Source organism: Paroedura picta, chromosome 1 (genome assembly GCF_049243985.1).
Source record: "Paroedura picta isolate Pp20150507F chromosome 1, Ppicta_v3.0, whole genome shotgun sequence".
In the NCBI taxonomy this organism is placed as follows: Eukaryota; Metazoa; Chordata; class Lepidosauria; order Squamata; family Gekkonidae; genus Paroedura; species Paroedura picta.
This window is the reverse complement of record NC_135369.1, coordinates 153,954,574-153,970,185: the sequence shown is the minus strand read 5'-3', so window position 1 is coordinate 153,970,185 and position 15,612 is coordinate 153,954,574. Positions and strand designations below refer to the sequence as shown.

Below are 15,612 nucleotides of genomic sequence, written 5' to 3'. Positions count from 1 at the left end.
ATTTTTCCATCTATTTTTAATCCATATGTATTTTGGTGGATGCCAAAAAATTGCAAGTATAAAGACAATCCTTATCCATTGTTGTTCCTCTATATATTTATGAAACAGCCTAGGGGGTGGGACGTGTCTGGCTGTCCAAGTTGGCCAATCAGGGTGCAGCCAGCTTTATAAATGTAAAAAATAATCACTTTTCATTGAAACATATAATACACATGGATAGAAAACCTGTATCAGAACAAAAGTTGAGTCTATGGCACCTTTAAGACCAACAAAGTTTTATTCAAGGTTTGAGCTTTCGTATGCATGCACACTTCCTCAGACAATGAAATAAGAATCATAAGAGTCCAGATGTAAGAAGAAGAAGAAGAAGAGTTGGTTCTTTTATGCCGCTTTTCCCTACCTGAAGGAGGCTCAAAGCAGCTTACAGTCGCCTTCCCATTCCTCTCCCCACAACAGACACCCTGTGGGATGGGTGAGGCTGAGAGAGCGCTGATATCACTGCCCGGTCAGAACAGTTTTATCAGTGCCGTGGCCCAAGGTCACCCAGCTGGTTGCATGTGGGGGAGCGCAGAATCGAACCTGGCATGGCAGATTAGAAGTCCGCACTCCTAACCACTACACCAAACTGGCTCTCGAGAAAGCCAGTAAGGAGGGAGTAAATAAAACATTGCTGGTCTTAATGGTGCTATTGGACTCAAGTTGTGTTACTTCAGACCAACATGGCTACTCACTACAAAACCTGTATGAGTCACAGGTTTCCTAATTGGCCATACTTCTTCACATATATTGTTTTAGGAATTCTGAAATGTTGTTCTACTATTATCATTGTATTACAGATGAGAGAGGGAGCTGAGAGACAGTGGATGTAGGGGATATACAACAGCTGGTGAATTTATGGCTTATATAAGACTAGAGACATGATTTCATAGATTATACCTCACTGTTTTGAATGGTACACTAAGCTCACTATACCAGTTTTGCTCAAAATATTGACACGGAGATTTATATCACATGTAGGAGAACTCCTGTGCCCATTGCTATTATTTTGTCCCTTGGCACATGGCATCTACATTCCTCCAATAAGTGTTTATCTAGCATGGAACAGAAGGAAAATACTGAAGAGTAGAAGCAGGACTACACTACTCCTAACACAATAATGCTCACTTGGAATGAAGAGGCAACATTTAGACCAGGGATTCCCAACCAGGGATCCATGGGAGTTCTGAAAGGGGTCTGCAGGAAATCTGAAATGATGTGGTATGGGGGAGCTAGGCTGTCGTCACCTCCTATGTTTCTTTCCAGTCTAAATGATGCAGACTACTAAAGACAGGGATGGAGCAAAAGGGTGCAGGTAGTGATATCACTTCCAGGGAGGGGTTGTCAGGGGTGTGTGGCCAGCTCACATCACTTCTGGGGGTCCTTGAAATATGAAAAAAATATTTTAAGGGCTCTTCTACCGTCAACACATTGGAAAAGGCTGATTTATACTATCTTTGAAGGGAAACAGCCTCACTCAGGTATAACATTTTTATCATAAATCATGGACCTCCAAAGAATCATCTGTGCCCCCAAGAAACTCTGACACCATTATCATGTACAATTACTTTACAGGATCTATGCCCAAATTCAGGTTTCCCACTTTTGCCTTGGTTATAATCTTCCTTCCAAAAATTGCAATCCCCTTTCCTACTTGATCAGGCCCTGTTTCATCTTCTCTAGACTCATGAATTACACCCCCTTTTAGAAACATAACTGGGCCCCATCGCTGCTCCCTCAATTCCCAGTCCACCACACATTCTACCTGTACTTAGGTCCTACTCCCCCACCTTTCAAATAATTTTTTCCTAGCTACCTGAACTCTTGAATCAATGCTGGACTTCAAGGCTGACAGCTATAAAATACTCTGCTCTTAATCCCTGCACTCCTTCCTCCCCATGAAAGAGTTGCCTTGCTCAAAATCTTGAATCAGTCTCACATCCAGCTAATCTCCTTGCTCTGATGAATTCTATTTTAACTTCTATTATTTAACTTCTACATCTGGGTCACAAAAATGAGAAGCATGCATACTGGATGGGAGATACACTTCTGGATAGCAGTGTGTGTGAACGAGATCTTGGGGTACTTGTGGACTGTAAGATAAATATGAGTAGACAGTGTGATGCAGCAGTAAAGAAGGCAAACACCGTCTTGGGCTGTATCAACAAAGGCATCACATCAAAATCACAAGACATAGTCCCACTGTATAGTGCATTGGTCAGACCCTAGCTGGAGTACTGTGTGCAGTTCTGGAGGCCACACTTCAAAAAGGACATGGCCAAAACTGAGAAGGTGCAGAAGAGAGCAACAAGGATAATACACGGCCTGTGGACCAAGCCCTATGAGAAAAGGCTGAGGGACTTGGGAATGTTCATCCTGGAGAAGAGGAGGCTGAGAAGGAAGATGACTTTAAGTATTTGAAAGGTTGTCACTTAGAGGAGGGCAGGGAAAGGTTCCTGTTGGCAGCAGAGGATAGGGCCTGCAATAATGGTTTTAAACTACATGTAAAATGGTATGTTAGATATCAGGAAAAAAATTCTATCATTATAGACTGGGGTGCATTCCTTCCTGTATCCAGGTCACTGAGAAGTGGAGATATTCTGCATATAAAACATAACCTCTTTGGGGGATTAGTTACTGATGGTTTCCTATTCTACTTACAGCCCATGGTCAGACGTTTATCTGGATTTGGGGTCACAGCTTTATCCAGTGTGCTGGAATCTACACAGCATCTATCAACTAGGGAAGGGACCGGAGTTTGGAATGAACAGCACACACATTATATGGATTAGCATGAGGGGTCTGGGATTCACTTGAACCCATGAATCTGTGTCATATGCACAGGCCTCCTGATGCCTTGGTTACTCAGCGGGGGAGAACAACATTAGAGATCTCAAGGGTCTGGATTTAGTGTGTGTGGCCAAAGCCAACCTGTGATTTTGATTTCCCAGCACTCAGCTTTTTTGGTCTGATTTGTTCCTGGCACAGGGCCTTCTTCCCAGACCAAGAAGATGTGGCAAGGAAGAAGGTCACCAAATCAGTGGGCCACATAGTTGTGACCCTGGGGGGGGGGGGTCATCTGAGTTTCATCTGGACACTTCTTTTCAGCAGGCAGCATTATTCTGATCATATGGCATCCACCTGTCAGAGTGAAGGAACAGAACCTGGCAGCATGGGATTCAACATGAACTTACAGTTTGGTTGCAGTTATAAGAACTTTGCCAGGAGCCCGATAGATTTCATGTCCACTTCTTGTGGCAGTATCATTTTCAGGAGAAACATGACCTATGCTCCTGTTCCCTTAATCTTTGGGGATCCCATCAAGTGATTTTGGGGGGACGTGGGTCACGGCAACTTCACTCAAGTGGCAGGGGAATCTATGCGGTGGCTTGCACCTATGTGGGATCCCACATTCAGCCATCCCATGGTTACCCCAGCAGGAGGCCTAGGAGTGGGACCTGCCCATCATCTATCAAGCAGATCAGCCCATGCCAGGATCCATTTCCCCTTGCTGTACCAAGGCTCTGTTGCCTGTAACCAATAAAGTTGTGGGCATTTTAGTGCAACTAAGTGCTTCTGGTCTCTTCCAAGTCTTGTGGGTTAGCCTCCTTATCTCCTTGCACCCCCCTTAGTGCTGGGCCCACAAGCAAGTGCCACTAGAATTAGAGGCACTATCTTACAACTAAATATATTTAAGAATAGTGTTTGCTTTGTTTTACAATGGATTAGCTTTTCAAGGTAGAAGGGATATTTTCTATAGATTGTATAAGAGGGAATTACATGTCTAATTAGGTGTAATATTGTAATGGTACTCTAATATAGCGTTAGAAGGCCATCTTGTAAAATGTTAGTTGCATTTATAACCAATAATGGTTCCATTATATACAAACCAACTAGCATTAATTCCCTAGACTAGCAATCCCCAACCTGTGGGCCACGGACCACATGTGTTACGTCAACTAATTGGAGGTGGGCCATGAAGGATGCCTTCTCCCCCCTTTACTTCATCCCCCCCCCCAGCCCTTTACAACACACTTCAGGTGTCATTGTCTCCCATCACTCCCAGATGGGACTATCTCGTTGCAGAGAAACAAGCTCAGGGATCCCATTGATTTGTCATTGTCATGAGTTAAAATTCCATGAAAATAAAATGTTCCTTATGTTCATTGTTGTGGCGTGTCTGTATCTTATTTTGAAGGGATGTTTAAACATTACCATAGCGATCAGAGAGCATTAAGGTAGTGGTTGAGAGTAGAGGAGTAAACTACACCCCCCCCCACCGGGCCTCAGTAAAATTGTCAAGCGTTGAGCGGTTCCCGGTGATAAAAAGGTTTGGGACAAATATCTAGACAAATATCTAAAAGGCAAGCAGGGCATTCTTTTCTTTTCTTTTTAATTAATAATTATTTTCAAAACTGGCACTATAGCCAAACTAATCAGGAAAGAATTAGCTTAGCAAAGAATATTAACTTTTCTTAATATATTATATTACATAAATCCTTGTAAGGATGAAAATCTATTAATCAAGAAAACAAAAGAATGCCAGGCTGTTTAATAAGGAACTATTTTTAATTGGTTAAATCTTACAAACAGGTATTATTTTTCATAGTAAGAAATCTCTTTTTATTTTATTTCACACAATATTATTTAATATGACTTTCACCTTCATATTCTGTGGAATATTTATCCATGGCCAACCAACCTAATTATTATTTATCTAAGATACTTCCTTAAATTCACAGCTGTCATTCACTAATGAGTCCAAAAAGGTTGTAAACAAGTTCAAGCTATCCATGAAATTCTTTGGATGAAAACTGTAGAACTTTTCAGTCTAGGTTTGATGTAAAAATATAGCCTTATTATCTACCTTCATTAATAATATATAAATTATCCATAAACACTGTGGAGGGGAAAAGGAGAGGAAAAATGAATGGCACAGCCTCCTGTTAAAGGACTGAGAAAGGACATACTTGATTGAATTAAATGTTAATGATTGACTTCATACCATTGCACCAATTTACATCATCCAAAGCCTGGCACAGTGATATCACAAATTATTCTTCAATTAAAAGTAACTTTCTCCTTCTGAATTTTGGGAATGATCCAGTACCTTCCTACACATGACATTGGTACACATAATTCCTTCATAGACACAAGTGCATGATGGAGGGCTAACAAAATATGTGCTGGTCCCCACACCCCAACACCCTTTTCTTTGGGAAAACAGCACACAATACTGCTGTACTGAAATCACAGCTTTCAAGGTGATCAGAAACTTTAATCGTTATTCCTCTGTCAGGATTGCTTACCATATCCAACAGGCAATAATATCTTCCATGTGCAACCAAGATTACTGGGATAGTTTCCTGGGAAACCTGGACTCAGGATGACTCCAGCTATATTTGTCAGAGTTCCACCACATTTAGCTTTTGAAAAAAAATATAGACAATTAGTTCTTTATAAGTTAAATGGTTTATCCAATGACAACTTAGGAAATATTAACTCAGATCAATGTAACACACACATCAGGCAAAACATTGCCCTGTTTGCAAAGTAGACTGGGACAGACAGCTTTCATATTCACAATGCTAGAATTGCCAATGATGTGAATGGTGAGGCTTCACAGTTGAACAAGCCATTAAATCCATATGGGGAATTCACATTGGCAGCAATCTTGAGATTGAGACTTTCATTCCCTGCAGACAGAAAAAGTACTGGAGGCTGACTACCTATCTAACAGTCCCCCATTGCCTTTTTTTTTTTGTCTGCAAAAACATGCTGGTTGGAAGAAGGGAATGATAAAACCTCTCCTTCTCCCACATGAGCACTTGGGAGCCCCCCCCCCCCCAATTATTGAAAACTAGTGACGGCCACACATTAAACACAGTGGATTGAGGTTTTCCCCACCCCAACTTATGTTTGGCATCTCATCTAATCAGACCCTGAGTGGGAGCCAGTGAATACAGAGTTTTCCAATTTACTCAGATGATGCAGTAATCATTGGTTAACTACCTGGAAACAGAGTGAATGGACATGACTGATGAAACCAGGTCTACAAATCATATAATATATCAGTACTGGACAGCTCATAGCTTACCAAGCCAAATATATCCCAGACAAAATTCTAGAAGTCAAATAATATTTTAAAAGCTCTCTTACTGCCAGTCAGTACACAACAACAATGTATGGGATTCTCAACTTGGTCAAAAGGACATGGTGTTGGAAATGTACCATAAAACACATTATTTTATCTGTTGACGATAACTAATTTGCAATTATCTTGCGTATTTCAAGTCTTTCAAAGACATCAAATATATTATCTGAGTAAACAGGACTGGCAGCAGATCTTTGAAGATTCGGGGTAAGCAGGGGGGAAAGTAGTGGGTTTGTTAGTTTGTGGCTGAGGGGAGAGTAGAATGAAAAGTGTCACACTTTTGCATTATTCTGTTACTGTGTTGAGAGAAAGTTAACCAATACATCCTCTCAATAGATGATAATGAGGACTACTATTTATTTATAATACAGTTCCAAGCCAGAAAAAGACACAATAATTCAGAACAGCATTCAAATTATTACAAAATATATTAGAAACCAGTTAGTCCTCATAAAAATCAAGAATTTACAATCATAAAGAACATGAATATTTGAGAATGTTTAAATTTACCAATATTCATAACTAGTTTCTGGTCCTAACATATGTTTGATGTAACTTGTAAGCTACAGCACAATATTTGGCAATCTGTTTAGAGACCTCAATGTTTTCTCCCAAAAGGATCATCTTGATTTTTCCTCCCTCTGGAATATATTAAAAGCATATACTTAAAAAGATAAAAACATACTTATTTGTGTGGGGAATGGGAAAGCCCTTCCTTTAAATTCAAATAATCAAAGTTCTTGAATTGTAATTTAGTAGCCTAGTCTGACATTTTTTTAATCCAATGGTCTTTCCCGGATCCAGTGCCACTTCCTAAACCAAACTTACAGCTTTCTATTAATACGATCCATAATAGTATAAGAATATGCAAGCATACCAATACACAGAGGCGAAGGATAGTTCCAGCGGCGAACAGTTCCAGGCATACAAGAAATATGAGAACGTCCCTTAAAAAAAAAAAAAACACGCACACAAAACACTGCATCATTTCCCTGTTTTTACAGTTTTTCTTTGCTAATTTAACAGCAATTTTCACAAGGCAACACTAGTGTTGCTGCTAAAATCCTTTTGCCAATTAAGCTCTCCCTCTGCACTTCTACTACCCATGACAGTTTTCTAATTAAGGTTAAACCAAAGACTACTGCAATAATTAGAATTCCGTTAAAAATGGGAAGCGAGTTGTGCCACATGTCTTAAGAAATTGTTTCACAACCATTGATCCAAACTCAATTATTGCATAGGTTTGTAGAGCACTGTAAAGGTCTCATTTTCCTACTCTACAGGAAAGACACTTTTCCCAATACTTTTTCAGTGGAGTTGCATAACATGAATGAGCCATATGGTCTTAAATGCTATCTCTCTCTCTTTCTATCTTTTTCTTTCTTTCTTTCTTTCTTTCTTTCTTTCTTTCTTTCTTTCTTTCTTTCTTTCTTTCTTTCTTTCTTTCTTTCTTTCTTTCTTTCTTTCTTTCTTTCTTTCTTTCGCCAAGAATTCTGGGAAGTGTAATTTGATGGAGAACTTGAGAATGCTGTATTAGGGGTATCCAATATTGCTGCCTTCATAGCTACTGTTTCTTGGAAAGAAGGAATGACTATTGATGTTGTATATGTACATTGTACATATAGCTATCAGTGTATGTAAATGTTAAAAAGCACACAAGTAATGAATTGTTAAAACTCCATTGAAACAAATGGATTTAAACTTGCCAAACTGTCTGCCAGGTAGATTGTGAACTTCTGAAAATCCTGGCCATACATTTATAGTTTGAAACATTAAAAAATGCTATAATGTCCCTAGAAACTACTGTTTTGAACACTGAGAGTCTCTGAGGGAAATTACAGTTAATTCCTTATTGTGAGATTCAGTTCTTACCTCTACTAATAATCTGACATTCTAATTTCAGTCATACAGATTCTAGGCATTGGGAAGAGAGATATTGATTAAATATAAAATATCACTGTGTTTCATGGCATATTTGTTAGGATCTGAAATCCAGATATATCAATGTTTAGTATGGTAGATAGTCAGGAACACTTTTGTTGTAAATACACTGCAACATTTTTAAAATATAAAAGGAAAAGGATCAACCCAGTCTGGTTATTTTAAAAGTACTGGGATAAATGTCACACTGACCCATTATGCACGGGGGTTTTAGCGCACATTCGGGGTGGAAAGGCGGCGACTAAAATCACGGATAACGCACGGAGCCGGCTGCAACCGGCTGCAGCTTCGGTGCATACCGCCGAAAAAGCCGCGTCAGTGAAACGCGGAAGAAAGCGCAGCTTCCGGGTGAGCGGGGCGCAACCAGAAGCGGCGCCCGGATCGGCGCATGCATAATCGGTTACTCTGGGTTTTGCCGCCGTCGCGCCCCGCCCCGTGTATAACCGGTATGCGTCACGTCTTCCCCCTCCGCGTTTTCCATGTGACCCGAAATCGCCGTTTCGGCGGCCGTGCATAATGGGCCACTCCCATACAATCTCCTCATAGAGGATTTGTAAATTTGTTCATTAGCTGTGTGCTTTCCAGAACCCAGATGATTAGACTTTTGTTGCATGTATAGATTCTGGGGTCTCCCAAAATGCTGCTCCTGTGAGACACCCTGAGAAGTGAATCCGAAGCGGCAGGAATGATTTACAAAAAGATCAGTTAGCAGAAGACTACTGCTGGACCCATTCCTTACTGTTAACTAAATACCTGACCAAGTGAAATCATATTTCTTTTTAAAGAGTAGATGAGTAAATGGACTCTTTATTTGCTTTACATTAACCACAATAGTTTCAGGGGTATGTCTTTCCACTGGTCTAAATTTTAGATTATACTTAGTATTCATATTTGAGGCTACAATCTTAATGTTTTATTCTAATGGGTTATTAGATGTTAATCCATTGTTGACCTCGTCATGGATGTTGATGTGCTTGTAACACTGGCAACAGCAACAGGACTGTCAGTGCGCCATAATGAATATTTCAATGGGATTGTGACATATGCAAACCTTTCCTGTAGGGTTCTGTAAGAGTAGATCCAATTTGATGTTTTCATTTCTGCCCTAGAATTTGACAGCAATGGGGCTAGTCCAAAGTCTATGGCTCAGTAACGTTTTTGCATTTCGATTAAAATACATACACATTTGGGAAGAGTTCATTGATATATTCTCACATTATCATAATATATCAATTAATGTTGAGCTTAGCACTATCACAGCCTACAAAATGGTCTGAAATGACAGGCAGTATCTTTTTTACTGACTGAGAAGCAAGAATACAGCAATTCTAAATTGGAAAATGAAGTCTTGAACATTAATAAAAAATCTCAATAAGGCAAGCAAACCACTTAGCATGGTTTTTATTAATACACATTTATTTGCTCTGCTGAGGTAATCAGAATTAACAGCTAAACAATACTGGTGGCAAAGATAAGGCATGGAATGAAACCACATACTTAAAATGTTTCTTTAGGGGCAAAATGAGGAAAGGTAATATCTTTATTTTAATAACCTACGGTTCTCTGCTGGCTTGGGTGGATAACAATAGAAAATTTACAAATAATTTATGCAATTAAAACAGTTATTGTATAAATGTAGGTAAAAATATATTATCAAAAGCTACCTCCTAAAAACCTTACAGAGAGGGAACTAATTTCTATTGGGTGGACTGATATTTTGTGGATAGGATTTCTTAAACAGGGAGGCCAGCCTTTTCTCGGTGTTAATTTCCTGGCCTGAACTATAGGCCTGGCTGAACAGCTGTCTTACAGGCCTTCTGGAACTGTTGAAGGTCTCAGAGGGCCTTGACCACACCAGGGAGAACGTTCCATTGGGCTAGAGCCTGGACTGAAATGGCCCTGGCCCTGGCCAAGACTAGTTTTACTTTTGGGGGGCCATGTATCCTGAGCAAGTGCTGATCATTTGATATAAATGCTGTTCAGGGAGTATAATGGAAGAGGCTTTGAACATAAGAACTAACACCTTGAATTTGATTTGGTCTCCAATCTGGAGCCAGTGCAGCTGGGAGAGCGCTAGTGTAATAGGAGGTCCCCCGTAAGGACTCATGCTGCTGCATTCTGGACCAGTTGGAGTTTTCAGATCAGTATCTAGGGCAGCCCTGCACACAGTGAGTTATAGGTCCAATCTGGAGGTGATCATCATGAATCATGGTGGCCTGGTTGGGTGCTGATGGATATGGTGCACATTATTGTGCCTGGCATATTCATAGAAGCATTTGCTTTCTTTAAATCTGCAAGATATTTTTCCTCAGGTGGTTGCCAAAAAATGGGAAAGAAAACAGATAATGTTGTTTCTTTAAATGTAGGCACCAATGGTGATGGAGGGGGGGGGATTATGCCGTAATCTTCAGCAAGCAGGACAGCAGTTCCTTATTCTGCTAACTCTGAACGGCTGAGGAGGACTGATATTTTCATTTTTACAAGAAAAGTTTAAAAGTTTATGTCACATTTCACCATAAGGGGCTCCATAGAAGGTAGTACAATACCACTTTTAAATCCTTGGCATATGAAATGTGGAAACAACATATGCAACATTTTGAAGGAGAATGGAAGTACCTGTAAAGTGTATCCTGGGTCACACTGAAATGACAAAACATCATTCACCATATATCTATCACCCATTTTGAATCCATTGCTAGGAATTACGGGTTCTGGACAGGCAGCAAGGCCCACAGCTAAAATAAAGTGAGGAAAGGAAACAAAAATACATTAAAATGTTTCTGTCATTTTGTTTCTTTGGTTAACACTTAAATTCATCTAAGTACTTTATGCAGAACCAAATAAAAGGCAAGTCCCTGCTTGAATACTCACAATCCAAGGTAAGATAAGACACAGGAAGAAAAAGGGTAGGGATGATAGTAAGGAGGAATAAATTATTTCTTACCAACATAAACTGTAATTTTCTAGAAGTGGAAAATGCTGCAAATGATTTATTTATAGTTCAACTGAATTAGTTTTTAAATGTTTTACAAATCTAAATTTTTATTCACACACATAGAAGAAAGGCATATTCCTACCTTAATGAATTACTGTTCCTGTATTTATGCATACTAGTGGGGGATCAGGAAAGACGTGCAGAATCTTATTTCCTCCCATATCTGCAACTCCACCCAATCTTTGTTTTTCCTCCTTCCCTCCCATTGGCAGGCCTTATAGCCTCTCCCTCTTCTCTCAGCCACCTATCTACAGATCTTTGTTTCTTTCTTTTTTAATCTTAACTGCTCAACCAGCCTCTTCTCTCCTTGCCTTATTCCTTCTCTCCCAAGTTTTACTTTTTAAGTCCCTTTCTACCCCTCTTCTCTTGGCTTACATGAATCAAGGTATGCATGCCTCAACAACATGGTCTCGGGTTCCCTAGCAAACACTCCAAAATGGCCAGAGAGATCTCTCCACATAGTCTAGAGAGACTTCTTTTTTTAAAGCTACATACGTTACTTTTATAATTCACAGGAGGGAAGGTTATACTCTGCCAATTTAATTATTTTGTTCTTAGGTTCCATAATTCTCTGCAGATCTGGAGCTTCCTATGTGTCTATTACTAGCCCCATTATGTGGATCGTTTTATCTACACTCTGGTTCCGGGTTTAGAACTGTGTCTAAATGCCTAAAAGGAAAATACTACATAGTATGATCATACCGTTCTATAGTAGGAAGGAGACTGAAGTGAAAAATCGTAGATCTATCAGCATTGGGTAGACCAGGAAGGAATTTCTTAAACTACATGCTTCAAAATAACAAGTAGTGCCTTCAAGGGTAGCATGCTTCTTTTGTACAAGAAATTGCCTACTGCATGCTCTTCACAGGTCATCTAACTCTTTCGGCATAGGATATAAAACTCATTAATGTCAATACTGATAACTCTGCCAGTGATCTCATCCCAGTTCCTGCTTGTTAAAGAATTTTGTCATTCCAGCTCTGGCACAAGACATACATTCGTGCACGTCATTATAGTGACCTCTAACATTTTCTAGGCATCACTGCTGTGAATGACAAGCTCACAGCACTACAATCTAGAAAATGTTTCTGAACATGTATTAGTATTCATTGCATGACACTGCCAACTAGCCAAAATAAAATTCCCTAGGCAATTTGATCCAGTGTCAAAACAACATTGTTTCTCCCTTTTTCAGTCTAGCCTAGTCTAGTCGAATGTAAAATAATGCAGTACAAATAGCTTTTGGAGCATGCCAGTATTTAAGTTTTATGAAATGCCTATTAGAGTGAATAGTATTGCCTCTTGGTAATAAAACTAAAATAAATGTAATTCCTAAATTTGTCACACCATACATAATAAAAAATCCTGAATAATGGGGCCACCTGGGAATAGACGAGATGGCAGAAAGGATTGATTAATTCACTTTACCCCATTGAGCTTTTACCTGAAATTCTTGCTGAACATAACAACACTGCAACAATATTTTTGTGCTTCCCCTCAAAAAGGTCTTTACTCTTGTCAATTGTTGCCATTTATAAAAACGTATTTGACTAAAATTTGGAACAGTTCATAATTATGACATTTTGTGTCAGGTATTTCACCAAATAATTTTTGCTGATGTTAAAACAAAGATCATCTCTCGAATGCAGTGTCGATATCATTCTGTCTGTTCAAATACAATCCTGTATGTGAGATGTTCAGACTTCAGTTAGTGAGATAGTGTTCTATACACAGATGGGAGTAGATAGGAGAGAAGTAAACAGAGAGAAACAGCAATGACATTCAGGACTTATTCTCATTTGATTTTTTGGAATTTGTCCTCAGGGAGATGATGATTTTACATTGTTAATCTGTTAAAATTGTACTTCCACCCTGAGGACTCCTTTTATGAGGATGAGTTGATGTTGCTAGATGTTTACACTGCTTTTATGCTCTAGCGGTTTTAATAGTCTGTTAATTTGAAGGATTTTTATGTTTTACAATTTACCATGTTATACTCCAGGTTCTCTGAAGACTGGGAAAGAAGTGCAGAAGACCATGCTAGCTTGGTAGCAGCAGCTCTGTAAGACCTGGCCATGCTTGCTCTACTATAGGAAATTGAAACCTGGGTGTACCCAGAGATGCTTTTGGGCTTTTGCTGAAGTATCTGCTTTGTACTGGGTAGCCTTTTCCCTTCCATCTCCTGTTTGATTCTATTGCAATTTTTTCATATTGTGTTTGTGTGTATTGTAAGCTGCTATAGGTTCAAAAACACAGAAAAGTAGCATGTAAATACATTAATTACTTTCATTGGGAGGCCACCGAAGTCTTTTTCTGAAGGCTCCTACAGTTTTCTGAAGGCTCCTACAGGCTTCTGGAGTCACCACCTCCAATTTCCATAGTGCCAGCCCAAGTCCCACAATATAATAATAATAATATTATTATATTGGATTTATTGCCTGCCACTCCCAGCAAGCCGGCCCGTGGTGGGTTACAAACAGTCCCCATACATAAAATCCCAATGCAGGCAGACCCAACAGCCATTCTCTGCCAACTGTCAGAGCCCAGGCACGCTCTGTAATGAGAAAGGCTGGGACAGTTTTCAAGTAAGCCCTGTCACTGCTTCCTTCCCTTTTCAGTTTAAAAAAACTGAAAGGCCTTGGGGGGGGGGTGTAGTAAGGCAAACTATACACAAACAGAGTACTAGTTTACTCTGTCTCCCGCCTTGCTTTTCTAATTTCTAGTATTTTTTTTTTAAGTGCATGCTTTTCGGGTGCCAAAATTCTCAAACCCACAAATTGTACTGGAAAATAATTTCTAAAACAAACAACCCCCCCCCCCACTATTTGAGTAGAAAGATGAGCATATCCTACAAACAAATAAACAAACAAACAAACAAAAAGAGTAATTTTGAAGCACACATCCCAGCACTATCTACTTTTTTCTTGTCTGACACTTTGATGGCTCATCCCACACTATTTGATTGGTTAGCTCCTCCCATTCAAAGATGCCTCAGCAGACTTGTAGATCTGATAATGTTAAAGTACCTAATCCACACTGTTGCTGTCTACCTTTTGATTACAACCTAACAATCTTAATTATCTAGCATATTAAAATTAACATTACACATACACATACAAAGTGTGAAGGGGGCAAAAAAGGAATTTCATTTAATAACAGCCGCAAAATTCCTCAGGACAGACAGGGGGCCAGTTATAACCAACAATGGCAAGCTCTGAAACTGGATAGAGTTCATCCTGTTTTGACAGACCCCAGTCTGATCCTTCAAAAGCCAAAAATAGTGCAGGCTAATCCACGACATCTCTCTTCAAAAAAATGTAGTGCCAGCAACTAATAGCTCCCAACTGAGAACATGTACAATATTTGACTGTAAAGTTTCAATGATTTATGAATTCTAAAGAGGGCAATGTAAATGGAGAGATTCTGACATATATTACTTATTGTTTAAAAATTCTATCCTCTATCAAATGTCTTTCTTCTCACTGCTCATAACTACTGACTCTTCCAAAGCTTTGTGTGATGGAAAGGTGGAATCGACTGTCTAACTCAGGGGTAGTCAAAGTGCGGCCCTCTAGATGTCCATGGACTACAATTCCCATGAGCCCCTGCCAGCAAATGCATAGGAATTGCAAATGCATAGGAATTGCAAATTCATAGGAATTGCAGTGCATGGACATCTGGAGGGCCGCACTTTGACTACTACTGGTCTAACCTGTTTAGGAGAGAATTAGAAGATTACTAAACAAGCAAGCATCACAATGGTCCATCCATAATATTTTTAATTCTGAACTGATAGTCATTAATTATATTAAATTCATACAAGTATATTAGCACCAGTCAAAGGAACTTGATGCCAGTGTGTTTTCTGGACAATTTTCTATGTAGCCAGTTCGATTATGTTATTACCATCTATCCATACTGCAATTATTTTGCTTACATAGGGATGCTAAAAACCTAAAGTTCTATCAGGCTACAGGGATGTACATTTGTGTAGTTACAGCAATCAGATAAAGAAACTTGGTTAGAAACATGCTTTTCTGCATAGTTCTCTGATACTAAGCCTTTTAATGAGAAGCAAATGATATTGATTTCAAGCAAGACTTGTATTCCCCCCAAAAAAATTTGGGACCAGAATGTTAAAACTAGTTGACAGAGTCTAATAAAGCTCTTGTAAACATAAGACACTAAATTTTACCATATTGAATTTAGCTTTTTTATTGACTTTTACTGCACTTACTTATTTGATAAAGCCTCATTTTATCTACAACAAAAGTGCTTTTCAATTGGTTGCATACAAATATGGTGCTAAAAATAAAGATTAAGTATGTTTTAGATCAATGTACAACTCATACATTGTAATGAGTTACTGCAATTGCTCTTCGGTTAATTTATGTTAATATTTTAAATTTCATTGAAGTAATTGATTATAAATGGAAAATATAGTTATAAGGAAGTATTTAATACAGTTAGAAGTATGACCTGTTTG

At 39.1% G+C, this 15,612-nt stretch overlaps 1 protein-coding gene across 3 annotated transcripts in view; it reads right to left on the bottom strand.

The window, feature by feature from the left end:
• CSMD1 (CUB and Sushi multiple domains 1) overlaps positions 1–15,612 on the bottom strand; it is a 1,334,105-nt gene that overhangs the window by 135,060 nt on the left and 1,183,433 nt on the right. For all 3 annotated transcript variants that reach the window (XM_077309265.1, XM_077309276.1, XM_077309285.1), the window contains 3 exons: positions 10,748–10,866; positions 7,068–7,137; positions 5,346–5,462 (listed from right to left, as the gene is read on the bottom strand). In XM_077309265.1, coding sequence (XP_077165380.1) covers positions 5,346–5,462; positions 7,068–7,137; positions 10,748–10,866 — 306 coding nt within the window. The remainder of the gene's footprint in view (positions 1–5,345; positions 5,463–7,067; positions 7,138–10,747; positions 10,867–15,612) is intronic.